At 43.3% G+C, this 23,823-nt stretch overlaps 1 protein-coding gene across 2 annotated transcripts in view; it reads left to right on the top strand.

Moving 5' to 3' along the window:
• The window catches only part of LOC142493648 (CD109 antigen-like), a 181,266-nt gene that overhangs the window by 39,210 nt on the left and 118,233 nt on the right, over positions 1–23,823 (top strand). For both annotated transcript variants that reach the window (XM_075598012.1, XM_075598011.1), the window contains exons 2-3: positions 4,336–4,496; positions 22,831–22,859. In XM_075598012.1, coding sequence (XP_075454127.1) covers positions 4,336–4,496; positions 22,831–22,859 — 190 coding nt within the window. The remainder of the gene's footprint in view (positions 1–4,335; positions 4,497–22,830; positions 22,860–23,823) is intronic.

Genomic DNA, 23,823 nt, shown 5'->3' with positions numbered 1-23,823 from the left:
TGATGCAAGTAGCTGGAGTGATTGAGTGTACCCACAATAGTGGGTAGGTGGGTGGGTATGAAGCGCTGTCTTGGATTGTGCCACCAGATGGTTACTCTGTGAGTAATTAAGTGTCCCCACGTAAGGAATGTATGATGTGTGAGAGCCTCTCCGTGTCTGGATATGACCACTAAGATAACATGAGCACTATGTGGATCCTTGATAGCACGGTGTGTTACAGAGGCATGCTCACCTAATGTGGGGAATCACTTGCCTGCAATCTGATGAATGTCTGTGTTGATCCGTGGACTGTGTAGCCAATCTCTCGGGATGTGTCAGCGTTCGTGGAGCGTCTTCTGTCGGACTTCTCACACGACTCCGTTGACACGTCATCACTGGGTGACTAACTTCCGCGGGTGTCCCGCTCGGGCTCTACGATCTCCGCAGGCGCAGTAAACACAAACCTCCCACGGTGTCACTCCCATACAGCTGGCCGGATATCCACCAGGGGGCCGAAGAAAATCTGTAAGTTGCTAGTTGTCCCATATGCGTGCTCCAGTTGCGAATTGGAGAAACATGAAAGAAGAAAACTGGGCACGGCTGGTGCTAGAAAGGGAGGCTGGTCTGGAGTAAAATCAATTAATTTTATTGGGCATGTATGCCAAGATTAAAACAGTACATAAACATCCCCTGACGCGTTTCCCGCTGCCCTGAGAGGCGGGAAACGCGTCAGGGGACGTTTATGTGCTGTTTTAATCTTGGCATACATGCCCAATAAAATTCATTGATTTTACTCCAGACCAGCCTCCCTTTCTAGCAGCAGCAGTGCCCAGTTTTCTTCTTTCATGTTCAACCACCAACAAAGGACACTTGGCTGGCGAAACGATCAGTCGGCACCTTCAAATGTAACAACTGTAAGGCCTGTGCCGTGATTAGTCCAAGTAAAGTGTTCTATAACTGGGACGAAAGTCGTAGTTATAGAGCTAAACACTTTATTAACTGCAAAACATAGCAATGAGTAAACAACCGAGTTCCACCCCTAACGTAAAGAACACCGAAAGGGTAACGTTTGTCACAAAATATACCACAGCCAGTAATTTTATAAAAAAATGCATTAAAAGGCATTGGAATGTATTACCAACCGATGAGATGTTAAGCTCATTGTGCAAAGACACCCTGAGATTTGCATATAAAAGAGATGGAAGCATTAAGGATATGCTAATTAAAGCTGACACGAGAGAACACTACATTACTCCACATTTTTTAAGTACACCAAAGTAGGTTGCTTTAAATGCTATAATTGCTCGGTATGCTCTTAACACAGAGGACAGTTGTATTCATCCTAGAAGAGGGAAACTGTACAAGATTAAGAATATGATCCCATGTACTACAACACATGTGTTATGCTACATTGGCACAACTAACCGTATGCTCAAAATACACTTTATTGAGCATAAGAACAAGATTAGTCATGCCTCAGAGGAAACTGCCCTCATAGCATATTGTTCCACTCACAAACATTCTGTTTCTGCTCTAAAACTCATGGGAATAGAAGATATACAACAAGCAAGATCAGGGATAGATAGAGATACGGTACTACTGCAAAGGGAATGACACTCTGGATACCATGTTCCCCAAAGGTTTAAATGATAACCTCTCCCTTAGTTGTTTCTTGGGTGGTAGGTAAGAAAACTATTTGGATTTACAGTATGCCTTTCATTTATTTAGAGACCTGGACACTGAAGCTGTTGCTGCTGCCAAGCTGGTTCTCACATCTGTGTTCATTTCTAGATAATGTCAGTGGTGACTAACAGAAATTGATAAAACTGAGTACTCTTCGTCAGATATAAAATAAAGAAGGATGAGATTACCATTTAAAATTATTTTAGAATAGTCGGGTGCAACAGGTCTGTGTGTACTATATTTCATTCAACTTATTGCCGGCTACATAACGCTATCCCTGAAGTCAACGATGAAGGTTGGGAATGGATATGATCTGCATGGTTTTATTTGTTTGAACCTTGGGCATAGGGCAGGATTTTACCTTACCTTTTGTGCTACCTAGTGTGGGACTTCGGATACTGGTCTTTTTCCAGCCTGCTCGAATTTGGTTCAGGTCTGCAGCGGCACAGAGTTTACTCACAGAGTCTTATCACCGTGTGAGCAGGGACTTGCATATATCTTTTTATGTAAGTAACCGCTGCAAGTGACTTGAGTTATATCTGGATTTTGTTGTTTTTGGGGTCTAGCCAATTGTAGTTGAAATGCCCAAGAACTAACATCTCACTCTTCTAGTTCAGAGAGGAAATTGAGCCAATAAACTGGGTGATATCAGTCAGGGATTGTAGTGGGTCTTTAGGGGGGCGGTAGATGCCAGCAATAAGAATGGGCTTAGAAAAGGGGAGGCATATTCTGCCAACTAGGATTTCAAAAGAGGATGGGCTTGGGGGGCAATGTAGCAGTGTAAATTGTAAGGTGTCTGCAATATAAAATAACACCCCTCCTCCTCTCTTTGACCTATATTTCCTAGAAATTGAGTTTCTCTGAATGACGATAGATGCATCAAGGGTTTTAGAAGTTAGCCATGTATCCATGTTTCTGTGAGAATGATGGCTTTCGGTTTCCTGATGACTAATCCTCAGAGCAGCAATTAGCAGAATAGTGATTATTTAAGAGTTGGTTCTACTACATGCATAATGATGGAGTAATATTGGATGTATATATTTGATATACTGTATGTCAAACTCTAATTTTGCTGATGCTACTTTAGAAATGTTTGAAACTATTGTAATGATTTATTGGTTATTGTATTTTGTTTTGCTTGTCTCTTTTCTTGTTGTCCCCCCCCTTTTTAAGTTCTGTATCCATACCCACATACAAAATAAAAAATCTGTTTAAAAAAAAAAAACTAAAAAAAACTGGATTACAAAACATCTGGATTTGTGTCCAACCTACATCTACAATCTGCAGTTCCTGTAAAGAAGTCTGGGACCTCATTTGATTTAGGATACTCATTATATATGTTTTAAAATACTTTCTTTAAAGCACAAAAGCAACGCCTAGAGAATACAATTAAATGTATGTTTATCTCACACAAGAAGGAGCATCCCATTTTGTTCACACACATGTTCATAAGTTCTTTACTATCTGGTACTTCTAGTTCTGTCAATATCCTAAAACCAGTCTTCTAACTTCTGAAATCTCCTATAATCTGGCAATTATATTTAAGATTAAACACCAAATATTCTCCTATGTTTTTTTTCAGTAGTGACATATGCGTAGAGTATCTGTCCTTTCCCCTGTAAAAATATAGATTTGTATTGTATTGTATGTCTTTATTTATATAGCACCAAAAGTGTAGTCAGCGCTTCACAAAGAATACAGTACAGGGAATTATAATTATACAATAAGTGCAGCAAAATCAGACAATAGGAAAGGAAATCCCTGCCCGAAGAGTTTACAATCTAAGAGGTTTTATGGGAAACTTACAGAGACAGTAGGTGAAAGAGTAAGTGCAGTAGATGGCAGTGCTTGGTCACAATGGGTGGTAGGAGTGATTTGCATAGGTTTAAGGAACACTGCTTAGCTAAACAATACATTACAGATGTATCATCTTGTATATACAACTTGCCACAACACGTGCTGGTGAACCGTGGAACAAAAGTTAGCGTTCGCGGCACAGTACTTGGCAGGGGGGAATGGCCCATCAGGATTAACACAGCAGGGGTTCCTGCGATTCCCGCTGTGTGAATTCTTCCGGGCTGCATCATTCTGTAAGAGTCGCGCAGTGAGAGTAGATAGAATCAATCCCTCTCTCTGCGCACCTCTAACAGGCGATTGCGTGGCTTTTATTTTAAAAACATTATTGAAGCAGGGGGTCTTCGGGGGTGAACCACATTCATTTCAGCCCCGGTTAACCCCTGTTTCCCAAGATACAGGCCCCGGTATGGGGTGTCGGTATCTCCGCCATGTTTATATGTCCCGGTCACGTGTCATGGGAGAAATAAACATACTGGTCCCCATACAGGAGCCTGTAACTCAGGAAGCAGGGGTTCCCCGGGGCTCAAATTAATGTGGTTCAGCTCCAGAGACCCCCTGCTTCAATACTATGTTAATAAAATAAAATAAAAGCAGCTTCACTACCGTAGCGGCTAGCCACTAATGTAATGAAGGGGTTAAACCAAAGTACCTGTTTTTTGGGGGGTAGAGTGGGTGGGTGAAGGGGGTAGTGGCCCCAGGGTGGAATAAGGAATAAGGTGAACTGAGATAAAACTCTGTTGTTTGGCATATACACATGAAGAGCTAATGTTAACAATATCAAATGCATTAAATTAACATAAGTGTTCCTTTTTACAGCCCGTCATATTACATCACAACACCCAATAATATTATCCCAGGTGTTAATACGACTCTTGCTGTTCACTGGTTTGGTGATAATCACTCTGAAATTATAGTGATGGCAGAAATTTACGAGCAAAGCAAACGTTTAGTAAATACGAGTAATGTCTTCCGTAATGGTGAGTATATTGGGGTAATTTTTGCAGTTTGAATGATCATCTATCTATCTATCTATCTATCTATCTGTCTACAGTATGTATAAACCCCCATCATTGCCCCCCCCCCCCCATCCTTTGGCACAGTCCCTCCTATCTCTTAAATCAACCCAAGGGATATATATATATATATATATATATATATATATATATATAAAATAGTTGGTGATGCATGCCTTTTTGTAAAGTTATACTAGTATATACATTGAGGGGGTGATTCATTGAGCACTGCTAGGAGTTCGCCACTTGTTCTGGCATTAACTCCCAATCAAATCAATTGGAGCTCATGCCAGATTGTGTGTACTTACCCATACTGAATCTGTCCCCAAGTGTTTTTCAATGTTATGTTACTTCAGATGATTTAGGTTGTAATGTGAAAGTTGCTTGTCATATTTCACTGCCTATACCATAGAGTAATCATCTTGAACTCAGATATTAAGAGGCATGGACAAGGCGGCTTTTATGCATCATCGTACAAAAAAAATACACACTGATTTCAGTGCCAAATGCACATGTGGTTTGGAAATATTTTACATTTGTGTTCAACGTCTTTGAGGACCATGGGGTAGATCCACAAAAGTTTGCTAAATACTGTACTTAACGATATGTTAACATCAGTTAATGGTGAATAAACTTAAAAGCGCTAATGTGTGATAACTACAATTAATGATCAGTGAGTAAATTATATATAAATTGATTATATCATAATAATCAACTTATTGTGATGTAGCCCACTGGTAATGTTCTGCAGCCTAAGTGGAAGGGGTCTCTAACCCCTTGAAAAGAGATATACAGCTGGAAAAACTTGGCGCATGAACTTTTCAATTTAGGTAATACAATTATGGGCAGGTATACCGAAGTTTCTGAGAACAAAGCATAGGAACACTTAAATAAAAAAATAACAATTTATTAAAATACACAATGAATATAGCCAATATTTGTCAACTGCACCTGAACCTTGATTAAGCTTAATCAATATTGTGGATTCATGGATAATTATCCAGACTATTGTCTAGATAGACAAAACGAAATATTATATCTGCAAACAAACATTTCACAATAAAAATGGAAAAAGTATATGATCTCTTCCAATAACATTTGTGATCTTCTTTCCAATTGGAGTGTAGTCCTTATATATTGTGGTTGATGGTATATTCTACACTTCCAAAAAAACAGTCTCAAAACTTATTTAGAGGACGTAGCCTCTGTATCAGTCCTGAGGTAATCAGAAAAGTAGTATACAGAACCTTGATTAGAGTTGCTGTTGGTTAAAGTTTTCATATAACATCTTTCTTATAGTTGCTGTTATAGGAAGAAAATTGTGTAACCTTTGTTTATAGGCAAATTCTTCTTTGTGTGTGATATTAATCACTAAGGGATATATGGATGTATTTAACGCTTATGTTACAGATCTTGATGTTTGTTTTATGAAGATGGTATTGGTCTGTTCTATGCATAGTTACTGCTTGAGATCCAAATTGCTGTTTTTGTTGGTGGTGTGTTGCATGTGGGTGGGGGCTACTTCGGTGCACACAGATTTACCTTAAGGGTTTGCCGTATGAAGCGCTGCGCGCTCCGGTCACTTTGGCCACTCAGTACTGTGAGTTGTAGTCCTCTCCGGGCCCTCTTCCTTGTGTAAGCAATCTTGTAGCTCCGCTATGCAATTTGTTGTATGCCGTCAGCGCGTCTGTCTCTCCACAAATGCGGCTGTCTCTCCACGATCGCAGCACAACCCAGCACAGCTGTTCCCCACTGCAGTCACTGGTTTTGGCGCCGATTGAAAATAACACAGGAAACTTCTTACGGATGCTCGTAAGGTTCAGGTTCAGGCTCACCCTAAGGTTCAGGTGCAGTTGACAAATATTGTCTATATTCATTGTGTATTTTAATAAATTGTTATATTTTTAATTTGTGTTCCTATGATTTGTTCTCAGAAACCGCGGTATACATATACCGGCCCATAATTATATTACCTATAACCTATATTGAAAAGTTAATGCACCAAGTTTTTCCAGCTGTAACATCAGTTAATGTATAGTTAAGTGCTAACGGTATCTTCAGAGCTCATTAACGAGGATTTAAGTGCTGTATTAAAGTAACGATGGCTTGCTGTTAACTTTAACAGACGTTTGCTCTAATGGTATGCAAAAGAGGCAGAGACCACCTCAACGCATATCCACAACAGTCCGTTAAAGTCAAAGCAGAAATTAACACTTATTAAAACTTTTTTTAAGGTCATGGCTATACCTGGCGTTAGATGCTGGAAGGTAGCAGAAAAGTATTTGGCCTTGTCCAGGGTTCTGAACTTTACCACTTTGGCTTCCTATATTGCCTTAGCAATGCCGTAGCAATATAGAAAGCCCTGCACTAGGCCAAATAATGTAGCCAATACCTGTGTATTAACCCTTTGGATGTGACAGGGGCTCTTTGCATTAAGCATTATGCATGCTTTCATGACCACTAAGGTAACCAAGGGGTGCCCTCCCATGGGCACCTACCCCCATAACCAACCCCTTTTACCCTTTCCCCCCCAACAAAATACCCCCCCTACAGTAATGGCCAATAGGCCTATTAGCGAAATGTAGCTAACAGGGCTTTTGGCCGTAGTCGTAACGATGCTCGTCTCAAGCAGGAAACAGACCCCCAGGGCTGAGATAGGAAGGTGAAAGAACCGACCTGAGCCGAGGGACGGAGTCCTGATAGAGCAGTGAGTCGTAAGTCAAAGGCCAGGGATGGCAGCAGAGTTGCGTAGTAGGTGTGGATGCAGAGGTCAAGGCAGGCTGAAATCAAAGGTTAGTCGAGGTACTTGCAATGGTCGGGGCAGGCTGAAGACAAGGGTAGTCGAGTTACATGAGCCGGGTCTGGTAACGTGAGATACAAAAAGCATAAACGCAGTAAGAAACTGGAACTTTGCTTGGCAACTTCCTGCTAATAGGGCTGTCCCTTTGAAGGAAGTTGCCAGCAGCAAAAATGGATGATACAGCCACAAAGGGCGAGTAAGAGCAAAATCCTGAACCGGAATATAGAAACCCGGAAAGGATTTTGCCAAACCTCATAGTACCCCCCTCCAGAATCAATCTCCGGACATTTAACCCAGGCTTGTCGGGGAAACTCTGGTTGAATCCTCGGATCAAGGAGGAAGCGTGAACATCACTAGCCTTCACCCAATAATTCTCCTCTGGACCGTATCCCTTCCAAGATACAAGGTACTGGAGACTGCCTCGAGATCTATGTGAATCCAGAATCCGGTGAGTTACATACTCCACTTTGCCATCTACCAGAACCAGGCCTGGGAGGTTGGGTGAGTTAAGAGAATAGTGCGCAACTATTGTTAATGGTGATGTAGTGAAAATAAAAATAAATACGTGACCTTAATAATAATTAGCGTCTGCAGCTGCGGTAGAAGGGAGGGCTCAGGAACCCCCTAGAGCTAACAGAAAAAAACACAAAAAACACAGCGCACGACGCTCATAGTGCATTAAAAATTATATTAATATAAAGAATAATAAAGGTGAGTATTAAGCGTACATCAAAATAGTAATAATCAGGCAATTTTGGGATAATGTTACCCAACACCACGTGGAAGCCGGATCAGATGTCCTCTCATGCAGATGGAGGCTGGTTCCTCTCACACCGGTTCCTGTGCAGGTAAGTGGGAAGTCTTTGAAAGTCCTTACTCCCAAGAGTAGATAAACACGTTTGCAGCTCTGTCCTCGATCGCTGCTTCAAACCGAGCTCCACACCAGCAGAAAACCTCTCTCTCTCCCCTCCGTTGAAACACTTCCGGATTGGTGACGTCACCGCGGGGTTTCTCGCCGATGCTGGCGCCGGTTAACACTGGGTATGCTCGTCGTGATATGGCAGTAAAGTTAGTAGTACTACTGCTCTAGGCTCTTCCAACGCGTTTCGAAACCCGTAGGTTTCTTCATCAGGGAATGTTACTCCATTTCGTGCTTTTTCTATTGAGCAAGGTGATTAGAGGAGAGGACAAATGTGTCTCCAATATGTTGCACAAACCTTTTCTATGCACTAATATTCCTCTCTTTGGTTTTAGAATCACCTATCGCGTCATTTATTGCTTATGTCTATTTGTGTTCACAATTTTGTTTATTAATAAAGTTTATTTTGTTTTTGTTATGTTGCTAATGACAACAAATAATACGTGCAGTCTGGGTATTTTTGACTCCTCCCCGCCATCCTTTCATTGGAGGACAAATCAATTGAGTGGACCAATGGGGTCATGGCGTGGGGTATTTAAAACCCTAATAATTCCACTTATACATTTATTCCCTGATGAAGAAACCTACGGGTTTCGAAACGCGTTGGAAGAGCCTAGAGCAGTAGTACTACTAACTTTACTGCTATATCACGACGAGCATACCCAGTGTTAACCGGCGCCAGCATCGGCGAGAAACCCCGCGGTGACGTCACCAATCCGGAAGTGTTTCAACGGAGGGGAGAGAGAGAGGTTTTCTGCTGGTGTGGAGCTCGGTTTGAAGCAGCGATCGAGGACAGAGCTGCAAACGTGTTTATCTACTCTTGGGAGTAAGGACTTTCAAAGACTTCCCACTTACCTGCACAGGAACCGGTGTGAGAGGAACCAGCCTCCATCTGCATGAGAGGACATCTGATCCGGCTTCCACGTGGTGTTGGGTAACATTATCCCAAAATTGCCTGATTATTACTATTTTGATGTACGCTTAATACTCACCTTTATTATTCTTTATGTTAATATAATTTTTAATGCACTATGAGCGTCGTGCGCTGTGTTTTTTGTGTTTTTTTCTGGGAGGGTGGGAGCAGGAGAAGAATTGTTGCAGACCACCGCCTTTAGGAGAGACACATGGAAGACCGGAGGAATCTTTAGGGTATCTGGTAGCTCCAATTTAAACGCAACCAGATTTACTTGTTTTGCAATCTTGTAGGGACCTATGAACCTGGGTCCGAGCTTCAGGGAAGGAATCTTCAGGCGGATGTTCCTGGTAGATAACCATACGTGATCTCCAACGTGGAACTGTGGGGCTGGCTGCCTTGCTTATCTGCGTGATCCTTCTGCTGAAGGGATGCTTTAGTTACGTTGGCATGAATCCTCCTCCATAGAGACTGTAGCTCCTGGACCTTGTCATCCACCACAGGAACTCCAGATAGAGAGACGGACGATGGAAGAGTAGAAGAAACTGCCGAAATAGTCTGAGACGGTGGAATGGCTGTTGGAAACAAGTTGATTGGACCATCGTTTAGAGATACAGATGCCAGTGGTGAGTCAGAGTTGGGGCAAGGTGTAGACAAGCAAGTCCCATGACATCGCTGGCCCCAAGTGGTCACTTGCCCCGTTAATCAGTCAACTATAGGGTTGTGGGCACCCAAACAAGGGAGACCTAAAACTATAGGTGCTGAAGGTGCGTTGATTACCATGAAAGGGAGAAGCTCCTTACACTGGCGACACACTTTATTCGAGCTCGGCTAGTCCCACGAATTCGGGTATACCCGGGTGTATTGAGGTTTGTGACTGTTTTCTGCCCGAGTGCATTGGGTTATTTTCCAGGCAGGGATTGAAGCATTTTATTCCCGCTGGCTGCAATACTGCACAGTATATATATATATATACTGCATTACAATTCATGAATTTATGCCATCTGGTAGACACGCGAAGCATTGCAGCCTATTAAATCCTAATCATTATCATTTAACAGATCAGCCGCCCGTCAGCCAGGCATGAACCCAGGCTGGGAAGGCAAACACAACGGGGCTTGTCAGAGGTGAGGAGCGGCGCATTCCAGGTATCTGCCAGGTACATACTGGGTATTTGCTCGAATAAAGTGTGTCGCAGCAGTATGTAGAACTCCAATGTTCACTACAAGGGGAAGGGACTCCTGGGTGATGGTACCGGGGCCTAAGGGTCTTCCGTCGATCGCTGCAATCTCTAATGGAATCTCCAAAGAGAAAAGGGGAATTGCGTGCTGTTTGGCGAACGAAAGATCAAGGAAGTTACCCGCTGCTCCGGAATCCACGAAGGCCTGAGCAGAGACTGAGGCCGAACCATGAGAGGGAAACCAGCAGAAGAATCTGGGGAGGCACTGAGGGAGCAAGGATGGGAGCAATGTTCAGCGAATCATCTTCCAACTTCACTGCACACAGGCATTTTTTCTGGCCCCACAACGATTAGGCAGTCACAGATCTGGTGGCCCTGGGACCCACAATACAGGCACAAGCCCAAGGTACACCTCCCACTTCTCTCTTATTCTGACAGTCTGCATAGGCTCGTCATCTGGAGGGGGTGGAGAAACGAAGTTTGGGGCCAACCGAGTAGTCGGGATCCTAACAGCACGGCATTTCTCAGACAGGCATTCCTGCATTCTGAGATTGACATGTACGCAAGAGAAATGAACTCCTCAAGGTCCTTAGTGTGGTCCTGGCCGGTCAGCTCATCCTTTAAGTGCTCCAATAGGAATGCTCCTACTCCGGTCACATGGTTCTCAGACTCCCACCAGCATCAGCTGTATGCTCTATTCCTGCTGTTCCCACCGGCTGAACATGGATTTCTGCTGCTGCTGCTGCTCCTGCCCCCAGGATGTCTGTTGCTGTTCACAGATGTCACTGTGGTCTTCCTCACCGGTCTTCCTCACCTTCCGTCGCCAGCTGCATTTAAGTGTTACTCTGAAATTACCCAGCTACCCGGTGCCGGTTCCGACACGGTGCCGGTCCCAGACCCCTGCTGCCGGGTCCGGGTAATATCCGGGTAGCTGATAAAGCGCCGGGTAAGCCATGGACCGGGTAATTTATGGGTACTCTATACATCACTACCTGAAACTTTCATTGCTAAAAAAGAGCAGCCTCCGGTGAGTATTTATTTATTGTCTTATTTTCTTTAAAGATGTATTCTTTCTCATCTTCTTTCTTCAGGCAGGATGTTGCTTCTTCCACTCTTGATGACTCTTTAAACCTTATAGAATACTAGTAATGTTTAACGGAAGAAATCACATGGTACATCAACCAATCAGATTGATTCATGTACCATGTGATTCCCTCATTTTACCTGAGACGTCTTTTTCAGGCAAATGTGAGGGGACCACATGATACATCAACCAAGAGGATTTGTTGTGTTGACTGGTCTTCTGTGACATCACAGGCCATATATAAGGCCAGGGATGTCTCAGAAGATGGGAAGAAGCAACAGAAAAGAAGAAATATCCACCTGAGACTGCTCTTCTATCAAGGGAGGATCCAGGGCTTCAGGTTACGTTGAAGATCCACCGATGTCCACCCATGATGGAACCAGATAGAAAAAATGCCACTGGGCCTGGTTTTATTGTCAATGATTTTCATATTTTTTTTTGTGACATTAGGCTTGGATTCATTTGATGTTTTTTTAAATTTGTTATTTTATTGGCCATCGGGCTTGGATTTAGTTTTTATGGTTGGCATCGGCCCTTTATTAGATTTATCGGTGCCTCTGAGAATGAGGAAGACAGATTTCATCCTGACTGGGGTAAGTAATACATTTATTCATTTAGAGCATACACCATTGAGGGCCTAGGATTGAAGCATGGAGTCTCCAGTGCTGAACCTCATTCATTTCAGCTCCGTGGACCCCCTGCTTCTGGAGGTATAGACCTCTGTAGGGGCTGCCGGTAGCCGCTCCGGCCGGGCTTAAAGCTCCTGCATCACGTCGGCAAATAGGAAGATAGCCCAGCAGGAGCAGCTACCGGCACCCCCTACGACGTTCTTTATCTCTAGAAGCAGGGGATCCTCAGAGCTCCGGAGACTCCTGCATCAATCCAGTATAGAAAAATAAAGGAAAAAAACACAGTAAAAACTTTAAACATACATTTAAAATAAATAATAAGCCATAAACCCATTGATCTGCACTGTGGATACTTAGGCCAAACAGGGTGTCCACTGAGCTGAAATTAATGAGGTTCAGCTCCGGCGACCCCTTGATTTAATCCCGTAGAGAAAAATAATGGGAAATAAATACATTGAATTGCTTTAAGAGCTGCTCTGGGGAGACACAGAGACTACCTCTCTCTTGCACGTCTCTCTGCGCAGCTGTTACAGACTTGTTGCTTGCTTGGTAAAATTAACGCTGTGGGGTCCAATTCAGAAGCAGGGACCCTGTGGAAGGACGTTCACAGAGGTACACAATTAGGAGGCTTTATAATGTGAAATTATAATAGGCTTTATTGTGCCTCTTCCTTTTCATCAGGAAATTATCCAAACACAGGGGGAGGAACAAAGCTTCCATTCACTTGGGAGTATTTCTAGTGAAATCCTATGCAATTAGTTCACATCTCCCCTAGTCAAGCAGTTCTCGCAGCCCCAAAACATATAGCATGAAAATAAGCATATATAAGCAGTCTCTTAAGAATAAAAGTCTTATCTGTTTCTTGGAGGGAAAATCTCACTTCCTGGTTCAGCTTCAGGTGCAGTAGTTTTCCCTGTGTCTTGAATTCAGCTCTGCTGTGCAGAGCTCAAGACCGCTCAGCTCCAGAGATCTGGGTTTCTTTTGGTCAGTCTCTCCTGGGACTCAAGAACCTCTGCTCTGTCTCTCCAAAGGTCAGCTCTCAGTCAGAGCTAGAGAGGAGTTACTTCCTCTCTCAAAGGCAGGCTTTTTCTACTACCTGTAATCAGGCAGGTGGTGCTAGTTAATTTGCTACCAGCAGTTAACCACCACACTGCTGGATTAGAGGCACCTTTGTGAACAGGGATAAGTCCCCTGTTACATACCTCCCCTGTTTGTGGGAAGCTCGGGCTTACCACGGCCAAAGCCCATCCTTCCACTCTCATTCGAGATCTTTCTGTGACTTGAATGAGAGTGGATGGAGGAAGAGAACCCTCTGTCCCGCTGGGATTGGAGCCCTTTCTCCAGTTTATTTTTGTCTCCTCCCGAAGGTGCTTGAGATCAGCACTCAGTCGCTCGAGGACGACTTTTTCCACGTAAAGTCTTTTTATCGCGTGCGCGGTCTTGAGATTTCTGTTGCGTCGGGCACTCCTCTTTTTATAGACAAAGTGTATGGCAACAGTTGTAGAGCAGTTAGGACTAGCCCTTAGAGTTTTCTGCTCTTCTCCACACCACGGAGTCGCCAGTTCACCTTCTTTGGGACTGAGTTGCACCTCCACGTCCTTTTCCAGAGAACGTCCTATCTTTTCAGCTTCCTCAGCTAAGGATTCTTCTGGCTTTGATTCCGCACTCCTACCTTTGTTTGTTGCCTGTTGGGCAGCTGTAGGTTTGGCTAGTGCTTTCTTAGGTGGCTGTATTAGAGTCTCCTTCATATTCTGGAGCTCCGTAATTTTTGTTGCCAAGGTTGCTGCTGCATCTGTTTCCTCCTTGGTGTACTGACTCAAGGGAATGGAACAGTCTCTCTGTCTGTCCAGCTCTTGCTCCAGTTTCTGAGCCTTCTCACGCTCCCTCTCATACAGAGTCACCTGGTATCGAAGCTCCGCCTCCAATGATGCTCTGAAGACATGCAGCGTGGCCTTTAGCTCCTCATACTGCTCTGTGGGGACGTACTGGGTGTTCAGACGTTCCTGCAGCGCTTGTACCTCTTTAGCAGCCTGCAGCTTTTCTTCCTGAGCTTCTCCTCAGCATACTGGAGGTGTGTACGCAGACCTTGCAGTTGGTTCTGCAGTCGGTGCTCTGCTTCAAACATTTCCTCTTTCAAAAGTTTATTTATTTCTATAAGAGCCTGCAGCTCTTCATTCTTTCCCTTGACGTATTCTGTCAACTCAGAATGTTCTTTTTTTAATCTTAAATTTTCTCTTTTTTCAGTCTCTGTACTATTCAGGGCTTCCTTGCAGTCCACCTTCCATTTTTGCACATCTGCTTGGAGGCGGGCTGTCTCCTGGCGTGAGACTTCCATCTCCAGGTTTAAGTTCTGAAGCTCCTTCTGAGAGACTTTGAGATCTAAGTTAAGATGTAGGATAGTTTTCCTTGAAATGTCCAGCTCCTCAGTGTAGTTCCTTTCTGGAAACTTCCAGGTCTGTGCGGCAGCTGTTGGTCTCATGATGTGAGGCATCCAGTGCTCTGTGGAGTGTCTGAACCTCTTTCTGAGCTACGTTCACCTCTATCTGGACACTGTTGACCTCCTGTTGTGAGGCATTCAGCTCTATGCGAAGAGTGTGAACCTCTTGCTGGAAGACTGTCATCTGCTTCAGTGCCTCCTCAAACTTCCGCTTTAGCATAGCCACCATTTTATCAGATTGGCTCTGCTTTTCATCCATGGCGGAAATAGCAGCATTAGCAGTATCTAGCTCAGTCTTGAGATCGTCCAATTCTGTCCTGGCTGTAGAGTACATTGCGAGCACATATTCCTGTAGCTTCACGTTATTTTTCAGTAGCTCCGCGTAACCATCTTTCTTTTGATTCAATTGTTCACGGAGTAAATCACAGTCACGCCTGGCAATTTTCAGGGCGTCTTCAGGGCTGGTCAAGGGATCGTCACTCACTGGTTCTGGCTCCGCTTCCCTTGGATGACTGGTTGAGGGTTCCTCACTGTTGGCACCGGACAGACACTTCTTTGGGGTACACGACTTCTGCCTTGGGCCCTCTGGATATTCGGTTATACGCGGGACGAATTCTCCATTTTCTCTAGCCTGCAGGGCATCTCGGTCCTCCTTTTTCTCCACAGGATCTGCGGACGTGTCTGTTACTTCCACGGTAAGTGAAGAACCGCTTTTCTTTTTCTTCCTTTTTGATTTGGATGACACTGTCCTTTCAGGGATACTGGGGTCTCCATCTTCATTTGAAGTTTTAGCAGCGTCACTGGATCCACCCGGCTTTTCTTGCAACTGTAATAGCTGACGGAAATATTCGGTGATCCACTGCTCCCGCTCTGTCTCCTGCTGATCATATTCATCATCAAAGGGAGCGGTCTTTTCTGTTCGTGCCGAGTTCAGGCACCCCCACCATTCTTGGGGTGTTTTGTGGGTGTGACTCGGTTCGGGTTCCCCGTAAGAGATGTCTTCCTCTTTATTGGACTGGAAGGGCCACTCTTCAGTGGGGTAGGGTTCATTATAGGAACGCTGCATCTTGTCCTCCATTTTTAGGCTATCAGGTGTCATTTTCTTCCTGACCTCAGGAGGCGCTATTGCAGCTGTTGCCACTGTATTTGCTAGAACCCCCAATTGTGATAGTCCTACAGATAGGCATATTTTGCTTGTAGAGTTCGTAGCTCTCACAGGCATCTCTGTAGATTTTTCTTTCTTGGGTAATTTTTTTTTCCCAATATCAGCAGTGCTGTGCATGTATTTTCTTTTATCAGGTATACAAGATTGTGCAGTTGCTAGGTAAAAAAGTCTATTTGCTATACACCATTTATTTGCTAGGTTCAATCCCTCCGCTTCAGCAACAGAATTTGGTTTTCTGCCTGAGTTCAGTGATTTTCAGTCTCATCTTTGGGTATTATGGCATTCACACTTCACACTTTGGGTGTCTGTTTTGCTCCCAAGATAATAGGCATACTTTTTTACTTGCAGAAAAAAAAACATTCTTTGCAGTGGACTCAACACTCAGCAATTGGTTTTGAAAAACCTTTTTCTTTATAGGGCAATTTTACACTTTCCCTTGCTTCAGCACAGTCTTGTATCCATTTTCACACTTTTCTGCATATACTCCATTCACAGCTGGTAGCCCTATGCGGTGTGGCAACCTTTATTTGCAAAATCAGTACCACTCGTGGGTCACCATCTGTATTCACTGCTTCAGCAAAACTTTTGAAAACAACAAACACCTATCCCTTTCCAAGGGCTGACTCACTTCACCTGACTATGGCTGAAAGGCAAAGACCCCTATTTCAATGACCATATTACGCTTTGTGATAGGCAAATAAAGTTTTAGCTGCTTCAGCAGTCTCTCTCCTCTTGGGATTGGGGTAAAGAGTCCATCTGTGTTTTTGTAAGTTTCAATGCAGTGTAAGTTTCAGTGCAGTGGTGTGTTCCTTTAATTCTGATCTCTGCTGCATGAGGTTTTTTTTTTTTTTTCTCTAAGTTTCTCAGACTTGTTTGTAGGCAAAAAAACATAACAAAAAATTTCACATAAAACTCTCCGGTCCTTTTTAACTACAAAGACACCTCTTGTCCCACCTCGGACACCATATGTGGACGGACGTTCACAGAGGTACACAATTAGGAGGTTTTATAATGTGAAATTATAATAGGCTTTATTGTGCCTGTTCCTTTTCATCAGGAAATTATCCAAACACAGTGTGGGGGGGGGGGGGGAAACAAAGCTTCCATTCACTTGGGAGTATTTCTAGTGAAATCCTATGCAATTAGTTCACATCTCCCTTAGTCAAGCAGTTCTCGCAGCCTCAAAACATATAGCATGAAAATAAGCATATATAAGCAGTCTCTTAAGAATAAAAGTCTTATCTGTTTCTTGGAGGGAAAATCTCACTTCCTGGTTCAGCTTCAGGTGCAGTAGTTTTCCCTGTGTCTTGAATTCAGCTCTGCTGTGCAGAGCTCAAGACCGCTCAGCTCCAGAGATCTGGGTTTCTTTTGGTCAGTCTCTCCTGGGACTCAAGAACCTCTGCTCTGTCTCTCCTAAGGTCAGCTCTCAGTCAGAGCTAGGGAGGAGTTACTTCCTCTCTCAAAGGCAGGCTTTATCTACTACCTGTAATCAGGCAGGTGGTGCTAGTTAATTTGCTACCAGCAGTTAACCACCACACTTCTGGATTAGAGGCACCTTTGTGAACAGGGATAAGTCCCCTGTTACAGACCCCCGCTGAGTTAATCCTCCCGGGCCGCTTACTGTTTTCTTGGCCGCATTCGAGCATGGTTGCACTGCAGTCCAGTGGTCATGTGGTCGTGTTTGAATGTGGCCAAGAGAGCAGTAAGTCTTGCTACATCTTTATGATGCGATTTTTCTATTTTAAATGTTAATGTACTGTAATGCTTTACTATGGCCAAAGCCATATTAGTCCTATTTGGCTAATAGGCCTATTGGCCATTACTGTAGGGGCGGGTTGTTTTGTTGGGTTGAGAGGGTAAGGGTGGGTGGGTTATGGGGTTTGATGCCCGCGCAGGGAGGCTACACTGCCCAGGGAAGTTACGGGGCTAACCCCTTGGATGGTACAATGGGTATTAAGGTAGTTGGGGTGTTTGTACTAACCCTTTGGTTACTTTAGTGGTCATGAAGGCATGCATAGTAACTTCATGGCCAATACGGCTTCCAAGGATTTGATTTATGTATTTTTAATTGAGAATGAAGATGCCTGGTATATATTGCAGTGCATATTGCATTGCAATATATACCTGGCATCTTCCTTATCCTATCCTAAGACTAATGTGAGCCAGAATTACAGATACTGTGGCTAATGCGGGGATAGCACTTATTCCAAAGTTAGCTGGCTAACGCTGGGATTGTCGGATAATGCCACGTTAGCCATATGCAAATGAACAGCCCAACGTGTTTGTTTTGAAGCAAATTAGTTCCACGAAATACCAGTTAATTCGAGGAAAATTAACGGACTTTTCCTAATTAGGTAACGTCACGTTAGGTCAGAATTAACAGCCTTGTTAGAATCTACCCCCATGTGTCTTATTTTTTTTTAAAGACCGTTAAAGATGATATTTCAGATTATCTGGGAATTAGGCGAATAGGAAAAAAGGTAGAAAAATTGGCAGTGCACTGCCAGAAGGAACAGAAGGAGGCTCACGGTATGCAGAAGCAAAAATTATTTATTGCATAAAAAAATGGACCAAATGTCCCCCTAAGCCACAGCAAAAGTCCACCAACGTGTTTCGGGCAGTATGCCCTTTCTCAAGGTGTACATAACACCATAAGAAGCCGAAATTTATACGCTGGCGCCGATCGCGCTATTGGGTGACATCACGGACAGTCCAACCAATCGGATGGCATCTAGATCCATCTCCTGCTGCTTACCTGGGAGATTGCATGCCTACCTTAGCATCTGATGTTGGATACTCCAGGAGAAACAAAGTGAGTGTACTTTATGGGTCGCTGTACCGTTTTTCTCCTTCACCACAATGGGACTTTGGTCTGTACTAATTATCAATGGTGCCGGTGGCATTAGGTACTAGTCCCCTAACTCTATTAGGGCAACAAAGTTATGGTATATCCTTATAAAGGAGTTTCTTCCAACTACAGATTATTATATTATATAAACAGGACTTGTTTTTCTGAGCACTGGAATTCTACATAATAGGAAAAAAGGTTAAAGGAGTTTGTATTTCCTTAGTGATATTTGCCAAAAAAAAGCAATGGTATTGGTGCTCTAGTACTGGATCCCAAATGTATAGTATTGTATATATTTATACTATGGAGACACAGAATTACAGGGGTAGGTATCACATTCATACATAATATTCAGTGAGGAGTCTCAAATAAATGTCTATAGCAAGGGATAATGTTTCCCTGAAAGCAGTGAGCGTGTGAAAATAAATCCACCCCTCATAACCTCATTGGGATAGTCCCTAGACAAATATAGTAACACGATTCTGTGCTCACTTTTCCTCCCTGATCTATGTCTCCAGAAGGTGTGTAGCTGTTGGTGAAAATCCAGGTATAAGCAAAACAGGTTCTCGGCGCAGAACCACAGAGAATTCAGGGTCAAGATGATGAAAGAAATAATTATTTTTAAGCAAACATAAAAAAACAGGTCTAACACTCTTCAAACTTTAAAGATGATATTTGAGATTATCTGGGAATTAGGCTAATTGGAAGAATGGTTAAAGGAGTTAATATTTCCTTAGTGGACTGTACACTTTCACACATAAAAATAAGACATTTATTTTGCAAATATTTATTGATCTCTGTGCATCTTACCAGCAGGGATGTATATTTGTGAATGTGATATTTTATGGACAGTGTACCCGACTAAGGACATAATCACTAAGCAGTGCGATTCCATAAAGACAATTTAAGGTGCCAGAAGGCACATTGTTATTGTACAGTCACGTGAATAGCTGGAACAGCATCACTTAATCTAAGGGTAAAAGGGGACGATAGACAGCACTCTGATGGTGTTAAATATATGCAATTGCAGGGTGCACGGAACAAAAGGGGACCCTTATTCCCCTGTATAGTACTAACAAATCTATGTAAGTACCAGCACTCACTGTCTAATAGCTAAATGATGAAAACAGTTGTAATGCAGAATAAACATTTAATAATAAAATGAACCAGAAATAAATCAAATGTGTTTGCAGAAACCAGTATCACAAATGGGCATGTCACAAAGTGAGGGGTGGGGGGGGGAAAGAAGGAAAAGGGGAAAAAACATGAAACATAAGGAATATACACAAAAAAAAACGGAGAACGGAAAGTATGCTAGGGGGACGACGTTTCGAGGGACTACCTCTTCATCTGGCCCATTCCCCCTGGTCCAAAAGGACCGAGAGGTACTTCCCTAAGCCTCCCTTCCCCTATACCTGGTCAAATCAGACACCCCTGAAAATAGCTAGTAAACATATAGTGTAAGCTAAATACAGCTAAACAGCTAATAGCAGGGCAGCAAGAATCCACTAATGGTACAGTTAAAGCTGAACACAGCTTGCAAGAAAGCAGCTTGCAAATGAGCACCAAGAGTCCACACAGTCAGTGAAAGGTTAATGAGAAAAATAAATGAAGTGGTCAAACCCTCAGTGGCTCTGCTCCTTCAGCTGCTTGTGTGGAGTGCTGTGTTTTTTTTTTTTTTTTTTTTTGTGTATATTCCTTATGTTTCATGTTTTTTCCCCTTTTCCTTCTCCCCCCCCCCCCCCCCACCCCTCACTTTGTGACATGCCCATTTGTGATACTGGTTTCTGCAAACACATTTGATTTATTTCTGGTTCATTTTATTATTAAATGTTTATTCTGCATTACAACTGTTTTCATCATTTAGCTATTAGACAGTGAGTGCTGGTACTTACGTAGATTTGTTAGCATCACTAAATGTTTATGGACCAAAATGCACCCATGAGTTGGACTGAACATTCCTTTCATTAACATGTATTTCTAAAACGAAGTAAGATTCTTTCCAACAAGGGGTAGATACTGGCGGTGCACTGCGTATCAAAGCATGCTTGATGCGTTCCAAATGAAGGAAGTATGACGGATGCTGGATCAGAGTATCAAAAAGGGTTTATTGAACGTAGAGCAACATTTAGAAGTAAAAAAACAATTCTTGAAGGGAGTCTCTGACGCGTTTCGTGCAGCCCGTGCACTTTGTCAAAGAGTAGTATTCCCTTCAAAGTGCCAATTCTTATGGGGACCATGAACGGGAAGGACCGCCTCCCAAACCGCTACAGGTCCACCACCCTCCTAAGGTCGGGAACCTATGAACAAGTGATTGAATGACAGCTTGACCAATCCAGGTCAACCAATAACTCAAAGGCATCATAAATACAATCACATGGAGAGTATACAAGCTCTGTAGCCAACAGGAGCCCGAACCTCTGCCACGGGGCGCCTGGGGTGTGTACTTACTCTGGTGCAGCGCCTCCACCTGTGAGGGATCCTAGCAGTGTAGAAGCAGCCCCTCACAGGACACAATAATAACCACCCACACAATGCAAAATAACATAACCTTTACTGACACACTAGTAATGATATTATGACGTATTCTCCTTTAAGAACCATAGGTAAAGATATATACTTGAACACTATATAACTTGCAGGGATTACTCTGCTGAAGTGCCACCCACCCCGTGTCCCACACCGTGTCCAGAGAAATGTGTGTCTCACACAGAGTCCCTGAGAGTTCCACAGTATGCAAAGTCCCTTGGTCACTAGTCCCACAGTGTCCCCAAAGAACCCACCCTTATAGGCATGATCAGTGCCTGTGTATAGACCGGTATGTTGGTGCACTTATATTATACGATACCTGCCCAGTGCGATGGCACCTGGGCCTTTAAATATCTTCAAAAAGGATCCGACGATCTCCTACGTGCCGTCCTGGATCCACCAGCGTGATGCCCCGTCCAAGGCGATCCCACTCTGAAGATAGTGTCTTTAAGGAGTGCAGCATCTGCTGAATCCCTAACTATCACTATATAACAGTAAGGGGTTGGGTCTCTACCCTAGGGCCTGTCCCTGCATACAACAAGCTAAATATGTCTCAGGGCCTGCCTTGGGCCTAGGGGGGTGGTATTCTGGCCTAGTGTAGAGGCTTATTTGCCCTCCACACAGATCCTCCGTCCGTTACCTCTCTCCCCCTCACTCTGCCTGCGTGCTGCCTGTGACACGCTTCCTTATCCTGCCTGCAGCAAAGCTTTAGCTCCTATTGGTTCCCTGGCGTCAGGTGGGACACTCCTAATGCTCATGGGAGTTGTAGTCTCCTCCCAGAGTCCTACCTGATTGGTTGCCCTTCACGTGCTTTTACACTTCCGTGCGCAACCTAGAATGGCCGCCGCCGCTGCTGTGCGCATGTGCGAACCTCCCAATATGGCAGCACTCTCTCCCTGCAATTACTGGAGCTCCCGACACGCGTGTACGCACATCCGCACATCCCCGCAACCGCCCGCACCCTCCTGCAGCAACTCGAGGTAACACAGCAGGGACATAACCTCCAAGGGGGGTACCTGACTACAGACATAAAAACATAACATATTAAGGGTTTGCTTACTGGTTCATGGATTGACAGCTTAAAAACATATAGCCAGCTGTTGTACAGCTGGATCAACTGCTAGACTAGAGAAGATGTAGTATATATAGTCGAACTTCAATAAAGCAAACCATTTAAAAAAAACAAAATACATGAAAAATACAAAAAATCATATGACAAAATAGATTTAAATGAAAAATGATTCTAGTTTTACTTTATCATAAAATCGTAACTGACGATAGATATTGGATGTCATATGTTCAAATGTATATATTTAGTATAATGCATATATCAAGATTAAATGATCATGATAACTAAAGATTAATATTAGTTTATAAAGGTTACATTTTCCTCTAAACTTATTTTCTTAGATGAATATAATCACATATTGATGTATGTAAAATAACAGACGAACTTATGAATCTCATATCTGTGAAAAGTCTAATTGACTAAATAGATATGGAGACTATACTCTCATCATATTCAGGAGAAGTCCCTCCGTTTTTTCTGTTGTATTTCTAAAACACCTGCTTGGAGCCATATTTGCAATCCACAGAAAGAACAACTGAGCATTTCTGGGAAGACAAAGTAACATTATTCCATATAACACGTCTCTATAAACTTTCTAATCCTGCATCATCATAAACCTAGATAACACATTTCACATGAATTGTCACTTATGTTTTGATATCAAACATCTATGACAAATGAATGCCTCTGTTGTAATGAACTGTTTGTTTGTTTGTTTGTTTCAGACTCTATTGGAATGCTCACTCTTCCAGCCGTAAGTACAATAGTAAGGTAGCTTCATACAGACTCCCAATTTTTCTGAGGTTGTGATTATTGGTAACACTGATCATCATTAAATGGGGAGCTTGTGACCTCTTGTTATTATAGGGGCCCATGCATCAGGTTCTGGTACAGTATGGGTTATGACACCCATTCCGGCAGTAACTCCCATTCCAGTCAATAGAAGTTAATGCTGGATCAGGTACAATAACTCGTACCGGCATATAAGTACACGCCGGAATGGGTAAAGTAACCTACTGTATATAGACATTTGATGCATGGGCCCATAGTGCCTTGTTAAATCTCAAAAATGTATACTGTACAATCTCACTTTGTTAATCAGAGGTCGTGTACAATGTGTATCATAATGTTTTATGCTTTCTGATGTTAAAAGTTAAGATAAGAAATATCAAAGTGATAGTGTTCAAAATATTTGAAAGAGAATAAAAGACCCTATTTGTATGATACTAATTCAAATGTAACTTTTACTAGCAAATAAGTAAAGAATGATCTGTACATCCAAATGATTACAAGCAAAGAACTGGTGAAAAAATAAAATCATAGGGTCACTATAATCCTCTGTAGTAACTCAGAGAGCATAAGGCTAAGGCCCCGCTCCCAGAGTCAGCGCGCCCGCACTGCATACAGGCGGTGCGCTGACATACACAGACCGCGATATGCGGTCTGTAGGGAGCGGGAGGTGGGCGGGAGTGGGAGGATTGACAGGGAGGGGGGGCGTGGCTTGAGCGGAGGGACCCGCTACTCTCCCCCCCTCCCTCCACGGACTCGGGCTGGAGCTGCTGAGGGTAAGCAACACACACAACACAGGCACTTATATATACACACACACACACAGGCACACACATACACACACACACCGACAGAGGGAGGCACTCACGCACTCATACACACACACACACAGACAGAGGCAGGCACTCACGCACTCAGGCACACACACA

The sequence above is a fragment of the Ascaphus truei genome, chromosome 4 (genome assembly GCF_040206685.1).
Source record: "Ascaphus truei isolate aAscTru1 chromosome 4, aAscTru1.hap1, whole genome shotgun sequence".
Lineage (NCBI taxonomy): Eukaryota > Metazoa > Chordata > Amphibia > Anura > Ascaphidae > Ascaphus > Ascaphus truei.
This window is presented reverse-complemented; position numbering and strand designations above follow the sequence as displayed.